The sequence below is a fragment of the Mytilus trossulus genome, chromosome 11 (genome assembly GCF_036588685.1).
Source record: "Mytilus trossulus isolate FHL-02 chromosome 11, PNRI_Mtr1.1.1.hap1, whole genome shotgun sequence".
Classification (NCBI taxonomy): domain Eukaryota; kingdom Metazoa; phylum Mollusca; class Bivalvia; order Mytilida; family Mytilidae; genus Mytilus; species Mytilus trossulus.
Window position 1 is genome coordinate 16,816,954 of NC_086383.1, and position 24,319 is coordinate 16,841,272.

The 24,319-nt window shown below is 30.6% G+C and overlaps 1 protein-coding gene across 5 annotated transcripts in view; it reads right to left on the reverse strand.

Annotated features, from left to right (window-relative positions):
- Positions 1–622: 622 nt before the first annotated feature.
- LOC134690793 (sodium-dependent phosphate transporter 1-B-like) overlaps positions 623–24,319 on the reverse strand; it is a 33,281-nt gene continuing 9,584 nt past the window's right edge. For all 5 annotated transcript variants that reach the window (XM_063550847.1, XM_063550846.1, XM_063550843.1 and 2 more), the window contains exons 2-16: positions 22,140–22,217; positions 19,844–20,042; positions 17,856–18,101; positions 17,270–17,355; positions 16,750–16,846; positions 15,597–15,716; positions 14,917–15,012; positions 14,309–14,395; positions 12,272–12,330; positions 11,573–11,630; positions 9,005–9,070; positions 7,766–7,836; positions 6,435–6,556; positions 5,767–5,952; positions 623–5,193 (exon numbers count right to left, since the gene is read on the reverse strand). In XM_063550847.1, the coding sequence (XP_063406917.1) occupies positions 4,956–5,193; positions 5,767–5,952; positions 6,435–6,556; positions 7,766–7,836; positions 9,005–9,070; positions 11,573–11,630; positions 12,272–12,330; positions 14,309–14,395; positions 14,917–15,012; positions 15,597–15,716; positions 16,750–16,846; positions 17,270–17,355; positions 17,856–18,101; positions 19,844–20,036 (1,725 nt within the window). In that variant the 5' untranslated portion in view covers positions 20,037–20,042; positions 22,140–22,217 and the 3' untranslated portion in view covers positions 623–4,955. The remainder of the gene's footprint in view (positions 5,194–5,766; positions 5,953–6,434; positions 6,557–7,765; positions 7,837–9,004; positions 9,071–11,572; positions 11,631–12,271; positions 12,331–14,308; positions 14,396–14,916; positions 15,013–15,596; positions 15,717–16,749; positions 16,847–17,269; positions 17,356–17,855; positions 18,102–19,843; positions 20,043–22,139; positions 22,218–24,319) is intronic.

The window sequence follows — 24,319 nt, forward strand, 5'->3', positions numbered from 1 at the left end:
AAACTCCTGAAATTGACCCTTACTACAAGCATGTCCCGTAAAAACAAAACTGAACCTGTTTGGTGGTCTTTGCAGATTTGATTTAATATTTTTTTCAAGTAAAAAAATAATATTAAATTTTCTTTTCAATCCTTATAATTCCTGATATTTTGTTAATGCTTTAATCCCTAGGAGTCATACAACTATATATGTTTTTACTATTTTTTAAAGAAAAACTGAAATGACTGCAAATATTCAATACTGATGTTAAATAATGAAATTACCTTATTACTTTTTATAGAATATAGTCCTGTTTATGTAATAAAAAGTCAACTTAAAAATAATTGGCAGTTTTCGTTGATCAGTTTTGACATATATTTAAAATCACTACACACAAGTATATGGTAAAGTACAGATGTACATGACATTCATTCATTCAAACATACAAAATCAATATATAACAAATATATACAAAAAATTATGAAAGCCATCTGGTATTAGGTTGTAATAAAATTATACTGGTAAAACATGGAAGTCAAGGTTGACATTATTAAAAAAAAAAAAAGTGTTTTTGAATATTCATTATTGACAGCAGAAAACATTAAGTTTTTGTAGATCAAGGTAATATCTTTGACTACTTATGAAAGAATTATCTTTAAATAATGAATATTCATGTCAGAATTATCTTTACATAATGAATATTCATTAAAAGAATTATCTTTAAATAATGAATATTAGAAGGTTGTAATAAAAAGAATTATCTTTACAGCAAAATTCAGTGAGTGTACAAGTCAAGGTAATATCTTTGACAAGTTTGCTTGCTAGCTGAACTGTCAAGTCATTATTTGCTTAAGTATACTACCCTCCTTAAGGAGTAGACTAGTACAACAGAACTGGTCTATCTGTCTGTGGGACTAGACTACACCAAAAGGAGAGAAGTCTACCTTACCTAATAATGGCTTCACGATTCAGCTAGCAAGAAAGCTAGTCAAAGATATTACCTTGATCTACAAAAACTTAATGTTTTCTGCTGTCAATAATGAATATTCAAAAACACTTTTTTTTTTTTAATAATGTCAACCTTGACTTCCATGTTTTACCAGTATAAATCAAGATGCAACAGCCAAGATTTTCTGGATTGGACAAACCTGCATGTAATGTACACGAAAAAAAGTCATTTCAATGTGAAAAAAATTGCCATCAACTGAAATGGCGTCACTATCTCAATATATTTCTTTGTTCAAGCAACTGACTAGCTTCACAAACTAAACAAACTTCAAATCCGCATTTACATGAAAGGATGGAAAAGCACTAACGACAATGACGTCAGAATCTCAATACGGTTTTAATGTGTTTTTAAAACATTTCATTTTAATACATTCAGCATTTCACTTAGTAAGTTACTACATGTTTGAAATTATTGTGAATTTTCCCCTGTACAAAATATAACATTATATGTTTAGTATTTTTTTTCAATGCACAATTAACTTTTTTTTATCTTTGGTGATTATTTAGTAAATAGAATAAAAAAAAATTGGCCATCAATATATTCAAATTTGTCAATGACTGGTAATTTGCCTTTTCAGAATCTGAAGGACTATGGATAATTTCATTGTTTGTACACCAAAATGAAAAAAAGGTTACGTCCATTGTTTAGCACATTTTAAACCAATCACAATGTTTTGGGGAACATTTTAGAAAATAATACCCAGAACACATTTAATTCTGAATAGGCAAATTAAGTGAACCTGAGATGAGAGGTTATGAGGTGATAGTTTTACATGTTATATATACAATGGAAATGAGAAATTATTTGAGATTCTTGAATTATTATGTATTGTGTTTGGCAGAAAAGAAGAATATAGCACAAAAAACACAGAAATCTCAGACATGCAAGTTTTTATCTCTCCAATGAGCCATGTCAATGTAGAATAATGATAGGAATATTATAAAAAGTTTTTCAGGACTTTTATACTTACAGCAATCATTCTTTTTCTACAAATTTTATCAGGTAATTTTCTTCAAGATTTTTTTTTCTTCATTCAAAAGAGGGAGTATGATAAGAACCAATATTTAACCCCAATAATTATAAAAAAACAACAACAATAAAAGTTAATAATCCTTAACAGAGTGTGTTGAAATCCTTAACAAAGTGTGATAAAATCCTGAACAAAGTATGTTAAAATCATGAACAAAGTGTGATAAAAAACACTAACAAAGTATGTTAATTATATATATAAACGATTTATATATATATCCTTATTGGTCAATCAATTTTTCCCAAATTAAGTTGAGACGGGGTAAGGGGGTCAGTGAAAAAACTATATGAATTAAGTTTTTTATCCTACATTAAACTTTTGATGTCGTCCCTAATGATAAAATCGTCAATATCAAGAACAAAGTAGATCGCTTTTCTAATAAAAATGGTCAGAGAAAATTGTAACTTCTGGATAATATCACAAGTCAACTCGATTTGATATATATTTAAAGTTTCTGTATACAGTATAAAATGTGATGTTCTTTTAAAATCAAACCTAACAAAGCATTTAACACTATGTACAGTTGGTTTTTATATGTTTGCAATGAAAAAATGATTAAATCAAAGCAATATATATGCTTGAAATTACTGCATTTTAAGTTACAATTGCAGCCAACTAACTGGCTTATATATTTATTTCAAACAAGATAAAATACAAATTAAAAAAAAATCCAAGAATAAACCTCTTTAATTTCTGGCCAAGAATACTCAACACATATATAGTTTGGGGTCTTTCATGTCTTTGTGAAAAAATGAATAAAGGCCAACTATTGTACTGACCAAACAGTAATGATTATCAAAAAACATATAGTTGATCAGTAAATCTATATCTACTTTTTTTAATCCCTTTCTATAACACTGCAGAGTCTAAGGCTTTACAATGGTTATCAGTGCAGCAATGAAACATGAAATTTATATGAAAAAGAACATTTATTTCATTTCATTTTTTGTTTCTTATTTATTTTTTTATTTTTATTTTTATTTTTTAATGTTATTTTTTAGTTTTTTTGTAGCTTTTTTCTATTTGTTTTCTTTTTTCATTTTTTTCTAAGTTACCATATTTTAATTGTTTTACATGAAAAAAATGGTAGCTTTTTCATATTTATTGCATGTGATTGCCTTATTTTTGGGAGTAATTATAAAAATAAATTGGCTCTCTAATAAAAATTTAAATATCGTTTTATGAAATATAAGTTTTAAATTTCTCCTTTTGACATTTTAAACATGAAAAATAAATTCAGTGATTTTGTTTTTTAAATATCTGATAATTGTGAAATATTGTGATTCAAAAAGATGTAGAACTAGTTCAACACTCACAAGTTTGCACATATCCTGTATTTATTAATAGTATTATAATGGTTACTTAATAATAGATACCGTCAACAACTAAAATGCTGTAAAAGAGCACTTTTAAAACAATTACCCGAAAAACAAAGCTTAAAATACAAAAATATTTCATTAAATTAAGAACAAGCACTCATCCCTTTACTTAATCAGCACTTCTATCATACTGGAACTGTTGACATTTGACAGTATTTATAAGTCAACTAAATTTGGTAAAAGTATCTTGGAACTGTAAAAACTTATTTACCTTGACCAGAATCATACATCTTTATTCGAAAGGAAGAATATTTTTTTCACACACATTTACTGGAACCTCTACCATACTTTCAACAATGTGTACAGCATAATTTTTTTTTTGCTTTCTTACTACTAAGGATTAATCAAGGAAAAAATGTAAGGGTTGGACAACAACATTTTTTTGGAAACCCACCACCCTAATTTTTTTATTATTTTTATTTGTAACAGAACAATATTTGCTCCCATCCCTATAACCCATGAGAAAACAAATACGATGTGATGTCCCAACCTCAAATACATTATTCTAGGATTGTCCCAAGGGAAGAAACTGCAGTGCTGACTTATATAAAATAAATTGGATTTTTATAGAGATCACACTTCAAAATTACAGATCATTAATATAAGTTACATGTAGTTATTAAATACAAAATATAACTTTACATATATTAGAATTGTTAATAAATGATATATTATAATACATTCAAAAATAAAATATACATTTTTTTCTCAAATCAAACATCTTTAAAGTTTTTTGGTTACCTTCACAGTGAATATGAGCCTAAATTCTGAGAAGCCAGCATAACAATTCTATTAATCTGGAGTGTCAAGTTATTCAGTTACATGCACTTATCTTTCTAATTAGATTTTGTTGTTTGCAGGGCATATAATTTCATATCCCTGTAAAGTGACTAATCAAATTGCATGATGAGCCTGAATATTTCACTATTTTGTATTGTATAGATTTTAATTAAAATAATCTAACTGATTTTTTTTAAAACAAACAGAAATGAAAAATTGTCCATATCACCATTATTGCAAGGACAATGCATAACGCCCAATAGAAAAAAAGGTATGTATTCATTTCTATGTATAATTTGGTTCTTAATCTGAAATTAATCAAGAAAGTTATAAAATAACAATTATATAAGTGTTCTCATTCATAAAACTTAAAATTTCAACTTTAAAGCACTATCTTAATTTGCATACATGAAATTTTCAACCATCAAAAACAAGTTAGCAGCACTATAGATCTAAGCTTGTATGCACTTAAATTTTCATCCATCAAAGGAAGGTTTTCAGCACTATCTACCCTTTCATGCACCTACATTTTCATCCATCAAGGTAATCTTCCATCTTCACAATGCACAGCAATTATACACTTACTCCATGCACTCACAGCAAATATTATGCTAACAGAATTTAAGATGAAAGAAATCACCAAAAAATTCCTACATCTTTGACGGAAAATGATTAGAAAATATAAAATCAAGTTTTCTATCGATGATATCAAGACATGTGGTTTTTGATGTACATTTAATCACCATTTTGCTTCTCCATCGTTCAGTCATCACGGATTTTACATGACTAAAGTGAAAATAAACATTGTCAATGCACTGATACCACCAGAAACAGGAACTGTTACAATCCATGCCAATGCTATGTTTCGGAATAATTTCCAGTCCACATTTTCTCTGGACCGAACCCTGCCAACGGCTACCACAGATCCAACTTTACAATGAGTTGAACTGATAGGAATGCCAATGTTAGAAGCAATAAGTACTGTTAGGGCTGAACCAATCTCAATACAGAATCCACTGAAATTAAATAAATTGATATATAAAATACATGAAGTATAATTCATTAATTTTGTTAATAATTAACTCCCCTGTGTACCAATGCAAAGAACCCCGAACATGCAGGACTGATGTACTGTAAATTCAGAAATTATTGTGTGAATTTTTATTGTGATTTTGTTATTTTAGACTTAAATGCAATTTTAATTTTTGTGTCTTTGAAAAAAATTCTGTTTAATTTATATAAAAAGTTTCAAAATGCAGGTTAAAATTATTGGATTGCAACCCTTTCGCATTTATCACAATAAAAAAAAATTAGCCTTAGTTTCTGAATTAACAGCAATTATCATAAAGTTGTAAAATTTTATTTTTCATTCAAATTTGCTGTCTAAATATATATAAAATATATGAAAGTGATTATAGTATCCCACAGAAAACTGAATAATATTACATATTCTAGTTAATTGTGAATATAATGATAATGAAATTTGTTATACATTGAATACCGTATTGTATTTTTCTTAAACTTTTTTCGTAAACAATTCCCACACAAATGTCCTCTTTTTCAAATAGCAATTTAGACAAGAAACTTACGATGATGGTGTAATTTTGGCAAGATCAGTTCCCATTGTCTTGATAACTCTTCTGCCATATATCCACAAACCAATGGCTATACCAAATCCTCCATAAAATAGGATCCAGATTGGAGTTTGGGCCTTCTGTAGTGCACTTCCTTCGGTACCAATCAGCCACACAGCAACCAATGGACCAATGGAGTTACTGTAAATGGTTTACAAGGTCAAAGAAATTTTTAAAATTATAGATTATGATGATGTTAATAGATGCCTGTATTTCAGTGGTTGTAGTTTGTTTCTGTATCATAGTTTTTTGTTTATTGTTTTGAATAAAAATAAGGCGGTTTGTTTTCTTGTTTCAATTGTTTTACATTTTTGATTTCAGGCCATCTATAGCCTGCCATATGCATGTGGTATGGTTTTTGCTGATCATTGTTGAAGGCAGTTACTATGTTTGTCTATAATTGCTTACATTCCATGTCATTTGGTCTATGGTGGAGATACATGTCTGATTGACAATCACACCATACTACTTCAAATTCTTTTTATATATTTAGTTGGATATCCTAACCATTTCATTTACTCTTTATTACATATGTTTCAAATTAAACAATTGTGACTTTCAAGTTTCTATTCTGGAGGTTCCATGCATATTTTGTATAAAGTACGAAAATCATGAAATCTTACCTGACATCATTACCACCGTGAGCAAATGATCCAAATGTGGCAGTGAGAATCTGTAGAAAACTGAACAAGGCCACACATTCTGGCTTATCTTTTACATTCTCTCTTGCAATCATACGTTTAGTCTGTAAATTATGAATATTTTGTTTACTATCAATATAAATATCTATCTTGGATGACATTTTAATAGTAGAAAACGTACAAGAATTTACAGCCGTGTAAATTAAATTGATGTGTGGTCAAAAGTTGAAAGCAAGAACATAATAAATTAAATATTTTGACCTATATTCTGAAAATTTGACATTAATCATTGTACATTGTTTTTGGGTCATTTAATGTTTGAAAATCAAGAATGAATGCATACTTACACTAACCATATACCTTCTTTTCAATTAAAAAGGTTTTGAACAGGAATTAGGTGTTTGAAAGATCCTTAAAGTACATACTTTACAACCAATCACTGTTAAGCTGGTGACCAAAATATGACTTCATCCGTTTAAAAGCTTTGGGGAAAGGAGGAACAAAAGAATTTTAGTTGAACAAATCAGACATACTGATTGATGGCAAAGGTGAATGCTATATACCCCACAATCCCACTTAGGCAAAAAAAAAATATATGTCCGTTTCCTGCTGCCAAGGCAAAAAATTCAGGTTTGGTAGGTTGGGATTATTTTTTTTTTTTTTTTTTTTTATTATTATTTTTGCACTCCCTGTCAGATTTGCAGATGGTTAAATGTCAAGTTTGGTTAGGGTCCTTTACCCTAAGATCATTTAATCTCTTTAAAGAAGCTTTAATTGAATAATCCTCCTAGTGCCGACATTTTTTAAAACCTATATTGCATACCTGCCAAGTTTTCAAAATGCCCATGGGGGTTTTGCGTGCAAGATGGCTGCCATACTCTCAAAAAAATTTCAAGGGGGCCTTCAAATACAGTGTAATGTTGTTTTTTTGGCTTCTTCATACTTTTATAAGCCACAATTCATTGTAAAATTATTTGTTTTGTTAAAATTGTGGACATAATTGCGCTTTAAAAATTTCAATTTGGGAGCCTCCATGGGGGAAATCCCCCGCAAATAGTGACAGTTGGCAGGTATGATATTGTAGCACATTTGTGCTGGGAGCAGCCATTTTGATTGTTTGGGTATAGTAAAATACAGATCTGGATCAGACCGGAAACGATTTTTTTCAGGAATTGAATAAAAAGATCTAGGGTCGGGGGCTTTGAGTCAGAGTTACATATCAGGAAACAGACATATAGTTTTTTGTGGCCTGATAGAGTGGATGTATAATTCCTCAGGGAAAAAAAATGGCTCCGATACATTAAATGACATACCTCTTCATCTTCTGTTGATGAGGAGGCTGACGATGAACTGTTTTTACTGTCATCATTACTTTTGGTAAAAACTGTAAAAAAAGGTTTACAGTTAAATCCAATATCAAAATAAATACATATAAATTATAGATAGATATAGGAAGATGTGGTGTGAGTGCCAATGAGACAACTTTCAATCCAAATAACAATTTAAAAAAAGTAAACCATTATAGGTCAATGTACAGCCTTCAACACAGAGCCTTGGCTCACACCGAATATAGATACATGTTTTACCGATTAATTTTAATAGATTTGGGTATATAGTAAGAGGGACAGTAACAAATGAAGAAATTGCAGTTGAGGGCTTGCTTAGCATATCCCAGCTCACAACTCAAAATTTACATGTAAAAGAATGTAGGACAGATGTGAATAGAGATAGTGCTTGCATATAACAAGTCATTTCTGGTTTGTTTTGTTTACACATTGTTATCTCATCAGGTAATGTCTGTACCAAGTCAGGAATATGACAGTTGAATGCGTCAAGCCTTTTATTTTGCTATTAGACACGTGACTTTCCATCTTAAATTTTCTTAAGTTCGGTCTTTTTGTTATTTCACAACAGTCAAACTGTACATGCAAAGTAACCATGAAAGAAGACATATATTTACTTCGTTTGAATTGTTTTACATTGTCTTATCGGGGCCTTTAATAGCTGACTATGCGGTATGGGCTTTGCTCATTGTTGAAGGACGTACTGTGACCTATAGTTGTTAATGTTTGTGTCATTTTGGTCTCTTGTGGACAGTTGTCTCATTGACAATCATAACGCATCTTCTTTTTTAAATATAAGTTCAGTAGTAATAGGTAAATGTGTGATAAAACATTTTTTTTTGTACATTTTACAAATAGAAAAGTATCAGCACACCGATGACAAAGTACTTGTTTTATAGCCATTCACCTAGAGTGGATGTACCCCTCCCCCCCCCCCCCCCCCCAAACCTCATCTAGATCTTCTGTTTTCAAAGATTTGAGGAAAGTTGTGTACCTTAGATGTGACGTCATCAGGCATGGTTTCCTTTTTTCATGACGTCACAATGAGAAAGTTTAAAAGAAGGAAAGAAAATTTGACGTCACAATCAAATTTCAACCAATCATTTGCTGAGAACAAATTTTTCACTTGAGATTAGAAATATTTTTCTCACACTGATCAGGAAATGTGAAAATAGCATGAAAATTAGAGAAGCATTGTTTGGCACCTACCTTTGCTTTCATCATATTTTTCCAATAGAGGTAAATCTGAATTATCATTGGCTGAGGGAGTTGAAACTGAAAACAAAAAGACAAATTATTAATTAACAAAATTGTAATGTCTTAAGGTGGTACCTAATCCACAGGGAGATAACTCTGTAAAGTCAGCTAAACGTTTTAATTATGTTGTGTTGTAAAAGAAATATTAAGCTTCTCAATGATCAAAATTGGTGTTTGTCAAACTGCTATATAAACAGTGTAATTTTTCTGAGAAAACGGTTGGTTCAAAATTTTTGAAATTTTTATATTTTTGTAAAAGGGTCATAGTAAATACTGTGACAAAATTTTATGAAAATTAAACAAGCCAAATTAATTTTAGTGAAAGTGTTGGGTACCACTTAACAGCATCCTGTGTCTAGATAACTATTTCTTCTGTCTACAGTGTTTATAAAAAAGATTCTGGGGACTATTAACTCAGATCTAGACTACATGCAAATATAAACCGCCAACAATGACAAAAAGAAATAAAATCTATCTATCACATTTATCAGACCAGATGCTCCGCAGGGTGTAGCTTTATACGACTGCAGAGGTTGAACCCTGAACGGTTGGGGTAAGTATGGACACAACATTCAAGCGGGATTCAGCTCTAAATTTGGATTGTGATTAAAAAGTTGACACAGCATAGGTTTCTGACACAGAATGAATGTGTTCTAATGAACTTAAAATTTTTGTTTTCTCTTAGAGCAATTCCCTATGCTGTTGAATATTAATCCTCTCAAAAAAATGTTTGAAGAAATTTTCTTTTTATTTATGAAATTTCAAATGAGAAAAATTGAACCCAATTTTTTTAATCACATCCCCCTTTCCCTTATTCCAAAACTAATCTCAATTAAAATTTCAAATGGAGTTTGCAACAATAACTACTCATTTAAATACATCATAAAATATTAAGATGTAAAAAAAATGCTTGTTATCACTGAATGGTAAAAATTATTTTAATTTATCAGTTGGTAGTAAAAAGTGAACATACATTGTATATTGTATATAAGAAAGATTTAAGTTGATTCTGGACAAAGAAAGATAACGCCAATTAAAAAAAATCTTGCTATTGCACAATATTTTGCAATTAGATATTTCTTGCTTACTATTCTGGACAAAGAAAGATAACTCTAATTAAAAAAAAATTTGCTATTTCACAATATTGTGCAATTAGATATTTCTTGCCATTGTGCAATACTTTGCAATTGAAAAGACTTGCTATTGCACAATACTTAGTATAATAATTTTAGATCCTGATTTGGACCAACTTGAAAACTTGGCCCATAATCAAAAATCTAAGTACATGTTTGGATTCAGCTTAACAAAGAACCCCAAGATTTCAATTTTTGTTAAAATCAAACTAAGTTTAATTTTGGACCCTTTGGACTTTAATGTAGACTAATTTGAAGACATGACCAAAAATGAAGAATCTACATACACAGTTAGATTTGGCATATCAAAGAACCCCATTTATTCAATTTTTGATGAAATCAAACAAAGTTTAATTTTGAACCTCGATTTGGACCAACTTGAAAACTGGGCCAATAATCAAGAATCTTAGTACATTTTTAGATTCAGCATATCAAAGAACCCAACCAATTCATTTTTTGTCAAAATCAAACTAAGTTTAATTTTGGACCCTTTGGACCTTAATGTAGACCAATAAGAAAACGGGACCAAAAGTTAAGAATCTACATACACAGTTAGCATTCGGCATATCAAAGAACCCCGATTATTCAATTTTGATGAAATCAAACAAAGTTTAATTTTGGACCCTTTGGGCCCCTTATTCCTTAACTGTTGGGACCAAAACTCCCAAAATCAATACCAACCTTCCTTTTATGGTCATAAACCTTGTGTTTAAATTTCATAGATTTCTATTTACTTATACTGACGTTATGGTGCGAAAACCAAGAAAAATGCTTATTTGGGTCCCTTTTTGGCCCCCAATTCCTAAACTGTTGGGACCTAAACTCCCAAAATCAATACCAACCTTCCTTTTGTGGTCATACACATTGTGTTTAAATTTCATTGATTTCTATTTACTTAAACTAAAGTAATTGTGTGAAAACCAAGAATAATGCTTATTTGGGCCCTATTTTGGCCCCTAATTCCTAAACTGTTGAAACCAAAACTCCCAAAATCAATCCCAACCTTTCTTTTGTGGTCATAAACCTTGTGTCAAAATTTCATAGATTTCTATTAACATAAACTAAAGTAATAGTGAGAAAACCAAGAAAATGCTTATTTGGGCCCTTTTTGGCCCCTTATTCCTAAAATGTTGGGACCAAAACTCCCAAAATCAATACCAACCTTCCTTTTGTGGTCATAAACCTTGTGTTAAAATTTCATTTATTTCTATTCACTTTTACTAAAGTTAGAGTGCGAAAACTAAAAGTATTCGGACGACGACGACGCACACGCCAACGTGATAGCAATATACGACGAAAAAAAATTTCAAATTTTGCGGTCGTATAAAAACTATGGAAAAATTAAATAGATAATACTAGTAGAAGCATTTGTATGTATTGTACTTACATGAGGTAGTTAATGTGTCTTTTTCTGGAGTTTTGTCTTCAATACCATTTGCAGAACTCTGTAAAAAATATATTCTCAATTAAGAAATGATTAAAAAAAGAGGCTTTCAAAAATTACCTCAAATCTGTTAATATTAAGAAAACAAATATTATTGTTATATAACATGCACTTTCATGGTACTACACTCTCTGTTTCTATATATATTCATAATATTGTGCTTTGGCAAAATGTGACGTTTTTTCTCTCGACTTTTATGACATCTTTTACACTAAATCCATTGGAAGTTGGATGTGTACTGATTGATATCTTAATCTTACTCATGATTTTATTTTACAGTTGTTATTGGCTTTGAACTAGCTGTCAGTAACTTAAAGTATTCTCAGATCTATACATAGTGTCTATTTTATTGTTAGGAATCTATAAATACTTTGCAACGTCCAGTCTGTATTTTTATAAGATGTTTTTGAGCTTTGTATCAATCTAATGAGTTTCAACTGATTTTTAGGTTGTTCAATGTTGAGCTGTAACACCACAGTCCAAAGTTAGGGTAGGTTTGAGAAACCTGTTCTAAATGTGCCTGGCCAAGAGCCTGTAGTTAAGTGTTTGTCAATGGTTTATGTCTGTACTATTGGTTGTTTTTTTGATAAAGTGAAATGGGGGTATAAAATAGAAAATGTCATATAAATATTTTTAAATTACCTTCATTGGAGTGCTTGCATTAAATGGAGTACCTGTCTCCTCAACTTCAGTATATAAAACTGAAAATAAACAAGTTTGAAGTTTTAATCTCTTTTTAAAAGCAGATTACTAAAATGACAAATTAGTATATGAATATGTTTTTAAATATTTTAAGTTGGACTTCAGCTTCAAATTTTGTTTACAATATAAAGTAGGTGAAAACACAATGGAAATAAAAGACAAAAATTTCAATTTTTTTTTGTCGAAGTGTTCAATGATGTTCTTGAATCCTTTATCTTGAGGTAAGTTATTTCGTAGTCTAAAACAATTTCATAGTCATTTTGTTTGGTCATATAACTAAGAAATTATCAGAATTAGCCAAACTATTTTGTTGAAACAGAAAGATAAAATTACAAATATACAAATATTATTGGAAATGCATGAGTGGGTTAAGGTCAAGGAACAGTAAATGGGCTATGTCGCAGATTTTGCTAAAAAAATGCATACAACCTTGGCTCGTTGAACTACAACTGAAAATCGAAAAAATTATACATTTATCTCTTTTATTTTCTGAAAAATTGCAGATTGATTTCTCTTAATATGGGTGAACATTTGTATAGGAAGAACATAAAATCGACGAAAAACCTTCTAAAATTTGTCTTTAAATCGCCAAATCTATAATTCTACTCCATAGATTTTTCTTAAAAAACTATATATTGTTGACACATAAATTTCTGTTTTAATGATATAAAATAATCATAGGGTCACCGACTTCGTTGTTTGTCTAATAATCATTTTGCTACCTTATTGGTAGTGAAAAACGTCAAAAATCAATGTTTTATGGCCTGCAACGTGATAACGTTACGATTATTTCGACGTTTTGTTTGATTTTTTCACAAAGAACGCATCTTTGAATGATGTATACCGTAAAAACGAAGTCAGTGACCCTATCTTTATTTTGCATCATTATAACGGAAATTTATGTATCAACAACATATAGTTTTTTAAGAAAAATCTATGGAGTAGAATTAGAGATTTGGCGATTTTAAGACAAATTTTAGAAGAGTTTTCGCCGATTTTATGTGCTTTCTATACAAATGTTCACCCATTTTGTAAGAATTCAATCAGTAATATTTCAAATGATAATTGAGATAAATGCATTATTATTTCGATTTTCAGTTGAAGTTCATGGAGCCAGAGCTGTATGCCAAATTTTACTGAAATCTATGACATAGCCCATTTACTGTAACTTGACCTTAAGTGAATGTGAGGTTTTATAGGTTTTTGCTTGTACTTGGTTTGTGAAATGGTGCAGTTTGGCGGTCACTTTACTTATGCATTCTCGGAACAGGGTTTTTGAAATTGCAATTATTCGCAAATTTTGGAAGAAGTTTATTTAAATTTTGATTTGCATAGCTGCAGAAAAAATATGCTAGTCCTCACAAGTATTGTAGCCCTTTCTACTTGTCATACGAATATCTGAAATTAATCATTTAGGTAATATCAAATAATAATTTGATCTCTGAATTTGCATAATTGTAGAAAACTATTTTCCAGCTGTTATTGTTAATGACATAGTAGGTTTTTTTTTTTAATTTGTGATTTAGTATCTATACTCTCTATTTTAAGAAAGTTCATTACACATTTTTATTTACTACATGAAAAATCCGTTCACTTTAAGTGTGTATTTGGTATGGAAAAAAATACCAAATAACATTCTCTTTTTGGTCTGTTGTTCATACATATAAACATACAAGATTTACAGCAAAATGCATTGAGTGTATGTAAAGGTAATATCTTGGACTAGCTTGCATGCTAGCTGAACTGTAAAGTCATTATTATGTATGGTATACCACCCTGCATTCAGAGTAGTTAAGTCATCTCCTCTTAAAGAGGGAAAGTAAACCTCACCTAATAACAACTTCACAATTCAGCTAGCAAGCAAGCTAACCAACAATATTATCTTTACCTACACACTCTATGCATTCTGCTGTAACATTAAATCAAGACTGATGTACATGTCCCCTACGAATCCTTTTTTTCTCTATTTTTACCTACCATCAGTTTCTTTATCATCTTTCAGTGGATATTTGGTTCCACTTTGATCCACATCATATTCTTTAACACTACTATGTGCCATATGAACTGAAGAAAAAAAGGTATTTCTGTAAAATTTGTAGTCAGATTTGACAACTGTAGTTAATGGTGTTCGATTTTACAATTATTTATCTGAGAGTACTGTTAATCAAATTATTTTCGCGAATACTTTATTTCAAGTTTATACCCAGCTAGTCAACTTCACGGCGATTTGATTTCGCGATTTTCTTATTTATTTAATGTAGTTTGATAGGAAATGATCCAAGTTATTCCTTTTCACCACAATTTAATTTCGCGTTATTTTTCTACTCGCGAAAATAAATCACTTGCGAAATTTAGTTGGTATACAGTATGCAATTGTTTTATTGATGATTGGTGTCTAACAGCAACTAAATAAATCTACATCATTTGGTTTATTTATCAAGTTGCTGTTTTCTACTCAAATGTTTAAAAGAGGGGCTGGAAGTCAAAGTTGATGTGGTGTGTTGTGTTTTCCAGTATTTAAAGTGTTTATATCTGATGAATAGTCCAACCTTTTTTTTAATTCATCAAAATATCTAAAAGCTTACCAGAGCTTTCTACAAGGACGTCACGACTTTTCCCAAATTCATTGTCTACAGAAATAGAACTTAATGATTCTTTGTCTTTAGCTTTAGCAACTTCAGCTGAAAGACAAAAGTATAAATATATATGAATAACATGAAGAGCAAAAGTAAATACATATGGGACCAAATTCATGAAAATGTAATAAATAATTTTTGTTGGTCAACAGAATAGAAAGAAATAAACTCATCATAGACAGAGTTCGCGAAAAGTGCAGATCCTCAGGATTTTACCATCAAAATTTTGCATAGGACTGACACAATTTTAGTATTTTTCTATATAATTAATAGTGAGGACCAGCAGATTTTCTTCAAGGACCACCAGGGGAAAAAAAAGATTTCGCGAACTCTGTGATAGATACCAGGATTGAAATTTTATATTTGTGTTTCTTCTACATCGAATCAAAAGTGTGTGACAGAAATTTGTTAAGAAAAAAATTAAAAATGAATACCCTTAATTCAGAAATTATTGTGAAAATGAGACAGGGTTATAATCACAATAATTTAAACACAGATTTTGAAAAATTGAACAGGATTTTTCTCCATATCGCAAAAATTAAAATTGCATTTGAGTCTAAAATGACAAAATCGCAATTATAAATGCACACCATTATTTCTGAATTTACAGTAAAATCTTCTAATCTTACCTATAATTCTTTTTCTGTACCAAGGCGTAATAACAAATTTGACTAGCAGAGCTACTAATAATGCTGATCCGAATGTTAAAATGAGGACTCCATATAAAGGTATTTTGTCAAAATGCAACACTGAAATTAAATAACCACTGTAAGTTCATGTAATTCTTTACTTTAAATACAATAACACAATCAAATGAAACAAGAAATAATTGTAACAGGATGCTGTTAAGAAAAGTCTCCCAAACAAAGCTCACAGAATTTGTCAACCATTTACAAGTTCTATAACAGGAGTATGAAGTGTATGAGGTAATGAATACCACGTTTAAGGTTGCTTTTAATATGTGAAAATACTTTGTCCACGCAAGGAAAGAAAGACAGAAGGACAAAAAGTCAACGGGTCGGAACATGAAAAAAAAAAAAAATTCATAAAAGTAGTTCTTCATTTAAATTAAAATTTTCTGGTTTGGAATCAGATAGAAAAGGAACCAGTGCATTGTTGTCTCTTCATGTTGCACTTGCAGTTATATTTGTAACAAATGTTTTGACCCTCTTTCCTAGGTTACGTCTGGAGGAACAAGATCAGGAGCACCAGAAATGAAATGACAATTGGCCATTTCAGAATCTAAAGGACTATGGGTTATCTCATTGTTCATACACCAAAATGGAAATAATGTTTCATCATTGGGTCAATTCCAATTGTTTATCACGTAAACCAATCACACTGATTGGAATACACTTTTAGAAATATTACCCAGAAGGCATTAGAATCTATAACGGCAAATTGAAGTTTCTCAAGTCTTTATGCCACTGTACTTTAACAAAACAAAGCCATTGTTTACTCTTTGCAAGGAAGGATAATGCAAAAATTATTGTATGTATTTTGGTAGTTTTGACTTTTTGTTGCTGTCTCTTTGAGTTTATGCCCATAATTAATATATATATCTGTAGGCCACACGTCAGTTGTTTAGTGCAGAACTAGGTACGAGTTATGTTAATATAGAATTGCCTTTTCTGCTTAATTCATGTTTTGAGAAATGATAACAATAACATCATTAAGGTATAAAATCATCTGCAAGCCTGGGTGCTTTGAGGGCCAAAAATGTTTTGTTTTAAAAGAATATTTACAATACATACAAAAGTTAACAAAACAAAAAGAACTTACAATTAGAACCTTTATAAAACACGGAAAATAAATTAATGGCAGCTGTAAAGGCATAGAATATCGGCAGTAGTTTTAGGCCTGGTTCTAATGGCTTGGGCTGAAAAACAAAAACAAAACATCAATGAGCTGTAAAGACATAGAATATTGGCAGTAGTTTTAGGCCTGGTTCTAATGGCTTGGGCTGAAAAATATAAACAAAACATGAATGAGCTGTAAAGACATAGAATATTGGCAGTAGTTTTAGGCCTGGTTCTAATGGCTTGGGCTGAAAAATATTAACAAAACATCAATAAAAACATGAACAAAAAAAAACACAATTAAAGTTTGGTATATAGAAAATAAGAATATTTGCTTGTATCAAAATGAGTTTACAACAATTATTTTCATCTCACTGAATGTTTGAACAATTATTTGATGGTCCGTCATTCTAAGGATATTCTTTTTAAATATTTTGCAGTGTAGTTTGCCCCCTAGCTTTTTTTTTTTATCTTATTCTTTAATAATAATACTGGTAGCTTACCTTTTTCAAGACCAAGTGATGAACCAAAAGAAATGTTAGCACTGACACAATTCCAGATAATAGAGGGGAAATAAACCATGATCCAACTGAAAACAAAATGGAAGTTTAAACTCATGTATTAATATTACCATACATTGTTAGACCAAATTTAAAACAGGAAAAAAGTAAATCAGACATATTAAGCATAATTCAAAAGTGATATTAATGTCAGCATAACTGAATTTAAATTAATTTGTTAGTCAAATTTGCCGTTTAATATCTCTAATAGTAATATTTTCCCTACGGAATAAAATACAGGGGCTCTTTCCACAACAAATAATAATTGATTTAAAGTTGTAGAAATGTTCTTGATTTAGTTGTTTTGTTTTTGTATTTTTATGAGAAAGCAAACATAATTTTAACATTAATTTCACGCTTGCTGAAGAAACATGTCAACCAATAAAACTTTTGCAATGCGGTGATTCAGTCTTTACTGTTGTTGTGTTTTATGGTGAAATGTTTTGTAAGATAATTCAAAAGCTTTTTCAATAAGAATGACAAGGATGACAGATAGATCTCTAAATGACATATTCTGCCTCATACATACATATAGATGCCATCTTGATCCAGTTGACTCCCTTGGTGCCATGTACAACTAGAGAAAATCCAACAGTGGCACCCACAATGCTGTGTGTCGTAGAAACAGGAAGTGATAGGACTGTTGCCAAAACCAGCCACACACAGGAGCCTGTCAGTGCAGCCACGTTTCCTGCCATAAGAACATCTTCACTTCCATTTTTATACAATGTCACATCTATAATGCCCTTTCTTATTGTATCAGACACCCGATAACCTGTAAATGTATGGAATAAAATGTCATTCACATTTTATCAGTCTGTTGCCATGACTATATTTTATTGGTTTTGCTCATAGCTAAAGGACAATTAAGTAGTCCTTGTGCTAAGCACATGCTTATAGTGAATATTTAAATCTTTGCAATCATACAAATCTCTTTAATTTTTTTATATTGTGATACATGTAGCTATAAATTTACTATTAAAAAGAAATACAATTGTTTCCTACCACTTAAAAGTATAAAATTGCAAGTCTTTTTTTCAATTTGTTTTTACAATTAGGGTAGGTAGGGTTAGTGGAAATACATGTATTATTTTATTTGGCCTAACTGTCCACAAGAGTACTCATATAATCTATATATGGCTTAAATACAACATAACCTTGATCATTTCAATTTAGCATAATAAAAATACACCTGTTTTAAACATAAATAGCATGTCAATATGCCTTTCTATAAACTACTATGTAAAAATGAAACATTAAAATGTCAAGGTTTAAATTGGAAACTCAGTCAATTAAATAGAACTCTAATTTTCATGTATTATCAGCATAAAAGAAAATGAAGAAATATGGTGATCCTAGTTTCTCAGAAATACTCAAGTTAATGCATTAAGGAATGACTGTAATATTTTTTTTGTCTATGAAGAAATAACCTAAAAAATTTGGAGCACACTGAATAACGCTCATAGCGGGTTATCTAACAGTGTGCACCACATTTTTTAGTTATTTCGAATAGACAGAAAAAATATTACAGTCATTTCTTATAATTAATTCTAAATTCCATTTTAAACTGTAGAAAACCACGAAAAAAACGTTGATGACGTCATGGTCACATGACTAAATTATGTCTTTGGGCTGATAACAAAATAACGTCAGCCAATCAGAAGACGTGTTACATCCAAAATTAAATTATTTGCTATTAATAAACTAATTTTCATAATACTGAAACTTCTTTTAGCTGTCAACATGGTTTACAAAACAAATTTCTTGAACCAAATTGCGCATCCCCTAGTATAATATTCCTCTGACTACCAAAAGATTGTAATCAAAATTGTATTTACTGTTACACATCTTGACCTGGTCCCCTCCCACAAAAGAAAATGAATCAAAAATATTCTTCACAAGTTTTTATCTTTGGAAAAGCACTAAAAACATGAAAAATAATTCTACAAACATAAATAATAATTTTACACATAGTTTCATAACAATAATCATGATTCAGGGTCAGATTTTTAAAAACCTAGGAATTGCTATAAGACCAAAAAAAAATATGTGTGGTTCCAGTTACATACTTTTGAAAAATAGGGTCAGTAGGTCGACAAACTTTGTTTATTTTTATCTGAATTTTAATTTGGATTGTCAAAATCCGAAAAAAAAAATTATGAGTTTACCGAAATTGTTTCCAGTATTACACACATCAATACCAGGAGTTGGCCATTTAAAAGTGTTTGGTTGCAAAATAAAGGCAGTCATTTATATTTTTTCATTAATTTTGTTGCATTTTGACAACAAATTGTTATTTCTTGCATTTTATCAATAACAGATACTTCTTATGGAAATTCAGATGACAGAAATCTAGGAATTTTATTTAATTTAAATCACAATCTCAAAGTTAGATCGTTTAAAATTTATTTTTTAGAAATGAAAAAAAAGTTCTAGGGTTGGGGGGTTTAAACAAGGGTCTGTCGGGTTACTGGAACCACACATATATTTTTCTTTGGCCTAAGAAGTAATACTAACCTATTAAAATAGCACCCAATATCTCAAATATTGTACCAAGAATACAGGCTTGTCTTAAGGTAAGAACTTTGGCTCCGACAGAAGTACCAAATGAGTTTGCTACATCGTTAGCACCAATAGCAAAACTAAGGATAAAGGCTATAATAAAGCCAGCGATGACCATCCATAATACGTCTTCGGGAATACTGACCATCTTGTCCTGTTAAAAGAGTAAATATAAACATATAATATATATCTTCTGCGATACTGACCATCTTGACCAGTTTTAAACACATACACAAGCACATGTACCATATATATAAATATCATGCAGTGTGCAAGCCTTACCACAAGTTCTATGACCCAGGCTGGTCAAATTCTTCTCTACAAGCCAACAAAAATCCAACAACATTTTTGTAAAATTGAATTCAAACTTTGGAATCAAAAGTTTACCGTGAAGACCATTATGCATAACCTTACCATTCCTTTAAGTGATTGTTTTTTCCTATGTTATACCATTAATCGGGCTAAAAGGTTTAAATTATTTCACTTTTTGTCATGGCTTTTAAGAACATGTTTAAAGATGAAAATGCAGTTACACCTGTTTAAAAAGACCAACCGAAAGGAAGGTCAAAATTGGTCTCATACGACAGGTGATTTTTAATACAGGTTCATCTTTAAAAAAAGAACTACAGAGGGACCTAAAATTAATGATCTTATTACACAGGTCAATGCCTAATACAATCCGTCTCTCAAGCAGGTTGACTGTACATGTATGATATAGGTTTTGCTCCCCGTCTAAAGTGGACAGTGAACTACATGATGTACATGTAAAGTTGCTTTAACATCCATGTCATTTGCCCAGACAAATAGTTGTTTTGTTGACTTTGGAATGAGTTACACAAAAAAAGTTTCGACTAAAATTGATTGTCTTTCACAATTCTGTTATGATAAACTCTAATCTTTAGACTTTTTGTACCTCATTCTTGGATAATAGTTGCGTCATTGGCAATCAAGCCAAATCATCCTATATTTATCTATACACCCATACAATCAATACAGAAGATTTATAAACAAAATAAGGTACATTTCATGGATTTAGTGCCAGTAAAAAGTCAAGGTTAAAATATATTCCTCGGTACACTCTCAGAAGATTATATAATCACTTTTCAATATGCATTGTAAGTGTTTCAGAAACAAAGCTGCATGTATACAATCAAAACTATATTTTCCTTGAACTTTTTATCTGAACAGACAATAAATATCATTTAATCAATATTTGATAATTTTTTTACATCTGTTCCCATTCAATAGTTTAATTACGCTGATATACATGTATAATTTAATCAATCCATGAATCAACAAATAGCGTCAAGTCTATCTTTTTAACCCATGTGCAATCAATAAAAATACAATTTCAAAGTTACTTAATACTTTTTGTAACCTGCATTTGCAGATCTAAATCATCATAAATCCCCCCAAATTTCAATTCTTGGTAGATTTATTTCTTCACAAAGATTAGAAGTGTAGTTTTTTTTTTGGCCAACTGGAATTAAATTCTAAATTACTGCACTATCAATAGATTAACTTAGATTGAACATGTAATATATATATAAAATGGATATTATAATCTAAGACATGTTACAGTGATTGGAAACTTTAGTTTTACAACTTTTGTATTATTTATTTCATTAGATTAGATGTTTAACACACAAATATCTTTTATTTGAATAGCTGTTTCTTGTCTACTAAATTGTATTTATTATACATGTACATGTATCTTTACATACTGTATACCAACTTTATTTTGCGAGCAATTTATTTACGCTAGTAGAAAAATAACGCGAATATAAATCAATGCAAATTGTAAATCTTGGATCTTTCTTTAATAAACTTCATCAAGTTAATCAGAAAATCGTGAAATTAAATAGCCGCGAAGTGGTCAAGAAATGGTAGAACGCCAAATAAAGTATCAGCGAAAATAAGTTGGTTTACAGTATACACAATGTGTGTGTTGCCATAAAATGTATACCATAATTATACTATAGAGGAATACATTTAAATAAAAAAATAAAAAATACAGAAGTTCTGTTTACATGTACACAGTTGGTAAATTAATTAGTCATGCTAGAAGTGGAACAAGCTATATTTTTTTGTTAGAAAGAAGGCAAATTTTAAAGAAAGATATATATGTTTATGATTTTTTTTTTAAAGTAGCCGAAAATATTTAGTTTTGCTGAAAGAGGTGACAAGAAAGACAAATGACCCAGGGGAAACTCTGGTCCCTACCATTCATTAAACAGACATCTATATTCACCTTCTTATTTTTTCAATCTATCCTGATGTTATTCCTTCTTCTCTGATTCACAAATATCAGGTGTGTCTGGGAAAATTCCTGTAAAAGATATTCACAATGTTTAATTTGTATGACAACTTTGTCAACTCACTTCTGCAGGGTCTAAATTCAACTTGTTGGCCATTGTAGCTGTCTGGGCCCTATACATGTATATTGAGAGTATATATGTACAAGTACAAAAATGCAAAAATGTATATACCATGTTTCCATGCTTAATTTTACACTAAACAAAATCAAAGGGACTAAGATAAATTCTGTTAGCCCAGATATAGACTTCCTCCAGTTACCCAAAGCTCCTTTGTTAAGAATGCAGCATTTGTGCATCTTCCGACACTTTGATTGTATTGTATAGTAGTTTTGACACAGCTTGATATTTTGGGGTTCTTTGACATTTATTGATCTACTCAAGCAGTACAATTTCATAATTAATATTATGCTCATTTGAAAAGAGTTAATTTTCATTTTATAACCATGGCCACGAAAGTTGAGTCCTTGTCAAAAGAGAGGTGTATTTACCAATGGGATATTCATACAATAAAAAAATAAACTGACAACACTATGGTAAAAACACCATGGTAAAACAAATTAAAGAAAAAGTATACAAGTAAAATTAACCAGCAATTCTGTGTGCATTGTATGGCAATAATCATGATTATAGTCCCCTTTCAGTTAAAAATTCATTGTATTGGAACACAATTTAACTTAATCTTTAACTTGCCATGGTACAATGTATAAACTATATAACAAATATCAAGTCAATATCTTCAGGCATGACGAAAAGAAGTGTTGAAAATTGAGTATAAGTGAATTTAAGTTTCCAAGCGCCATTACTCTGTACAAAAATAATCACACTTAAACAAAAGTTCAAACTCGATCTGTTACATTTGTACTTGTCATGATAAAACAATATACCAAATAAATATCATAATGAAGAAAAAAAGAGTGGAAAACTGATTTGCCCAACTGAAGGATGAATGGATGGACTGTCAGACGGAGTGCAAACCTAGAGTCCCCTTCAACTATGTTCCTCAATCCTGACCAATCTTAAGGTCTATTGGCACAAATTGTCCCAATGTGCAGTTTTCCTCTCTGGTGTGTTTTCCTCGTAATGTTCAGTAGACACGCAAAAGAATATTCGGTACCCAAAGGAACGGTATACAGTATCAGAAATTAATGTTACGTTGGTACTCGAAACAACGGAATCGTTAATTGATTGTTTCTGTTGATGCCACCACCCACCGGATGCGGCATTTAGTGTTACCTATGACCCCTTGTCCTTACGACTTTGTCTTTGTTTCCGTGCTTATACTCATAGAAACAGTCGATGACAATTTTATAAAGAGTTTAGAGGGATATTCTAGTATACAGTTAAAAGGTATTACCGGTACTGATAAAAAGTGTAACTAAATGCTGTGTTATTTTGGTCTCTTTTGTGGATTTGTTTCATTGGCAATTATACACATCTTCTTTTTAATATTAAAGTCTATTGCCCATCAACAAAACAAAGTTTAATTTGTTTAATTGCTATATTATACATGAATATGGCAAAGATGCATTTATACAATTATAAAACATATTGGGACTGGGACGACTTTTAAACAAATCCGTTCATTTAAAAAAAACAATAGAAAGTATTATGTTAATGTAATTAAATGACAATAACTTCTGTGTAAAAATAAATTAAAAGAGGTGACTCCATCCTTCATCAAAGGAAAGTTTCATGAGCCTGGTAGCAGAACTCTGAACAACAACGGATTGTTTTCAACGATGGCTTCGCGGGGCACTGCTACGTCAACGGTAACAACGTCACAGCAGAAAAAAACATCGGCTTTGGGCCGATCCTTGGCAGTCAAAGGTACTGTTTCTGCATCGGCAAAATCGGCCGTATGGCAGAAAGAAGGTTAAGAGAGTTCAACATGTTCAATTTAATATTGTCCTATCTATTGGCAAATTGAAATCTTCATCCAGGTGTTGCACATTAGACCACACAGGCTACTGCAGGTGTCTCGACCATCCAGGCCGGCCAACTATACCTAACTTAAAACTGAGACTCAAGAATTATTTTTTCTGGATCCAGGAATTAAAATATATTTTTGTTATAATCAGGACACAACCTCCTATCCCAGTGGCGGATCCAGAAC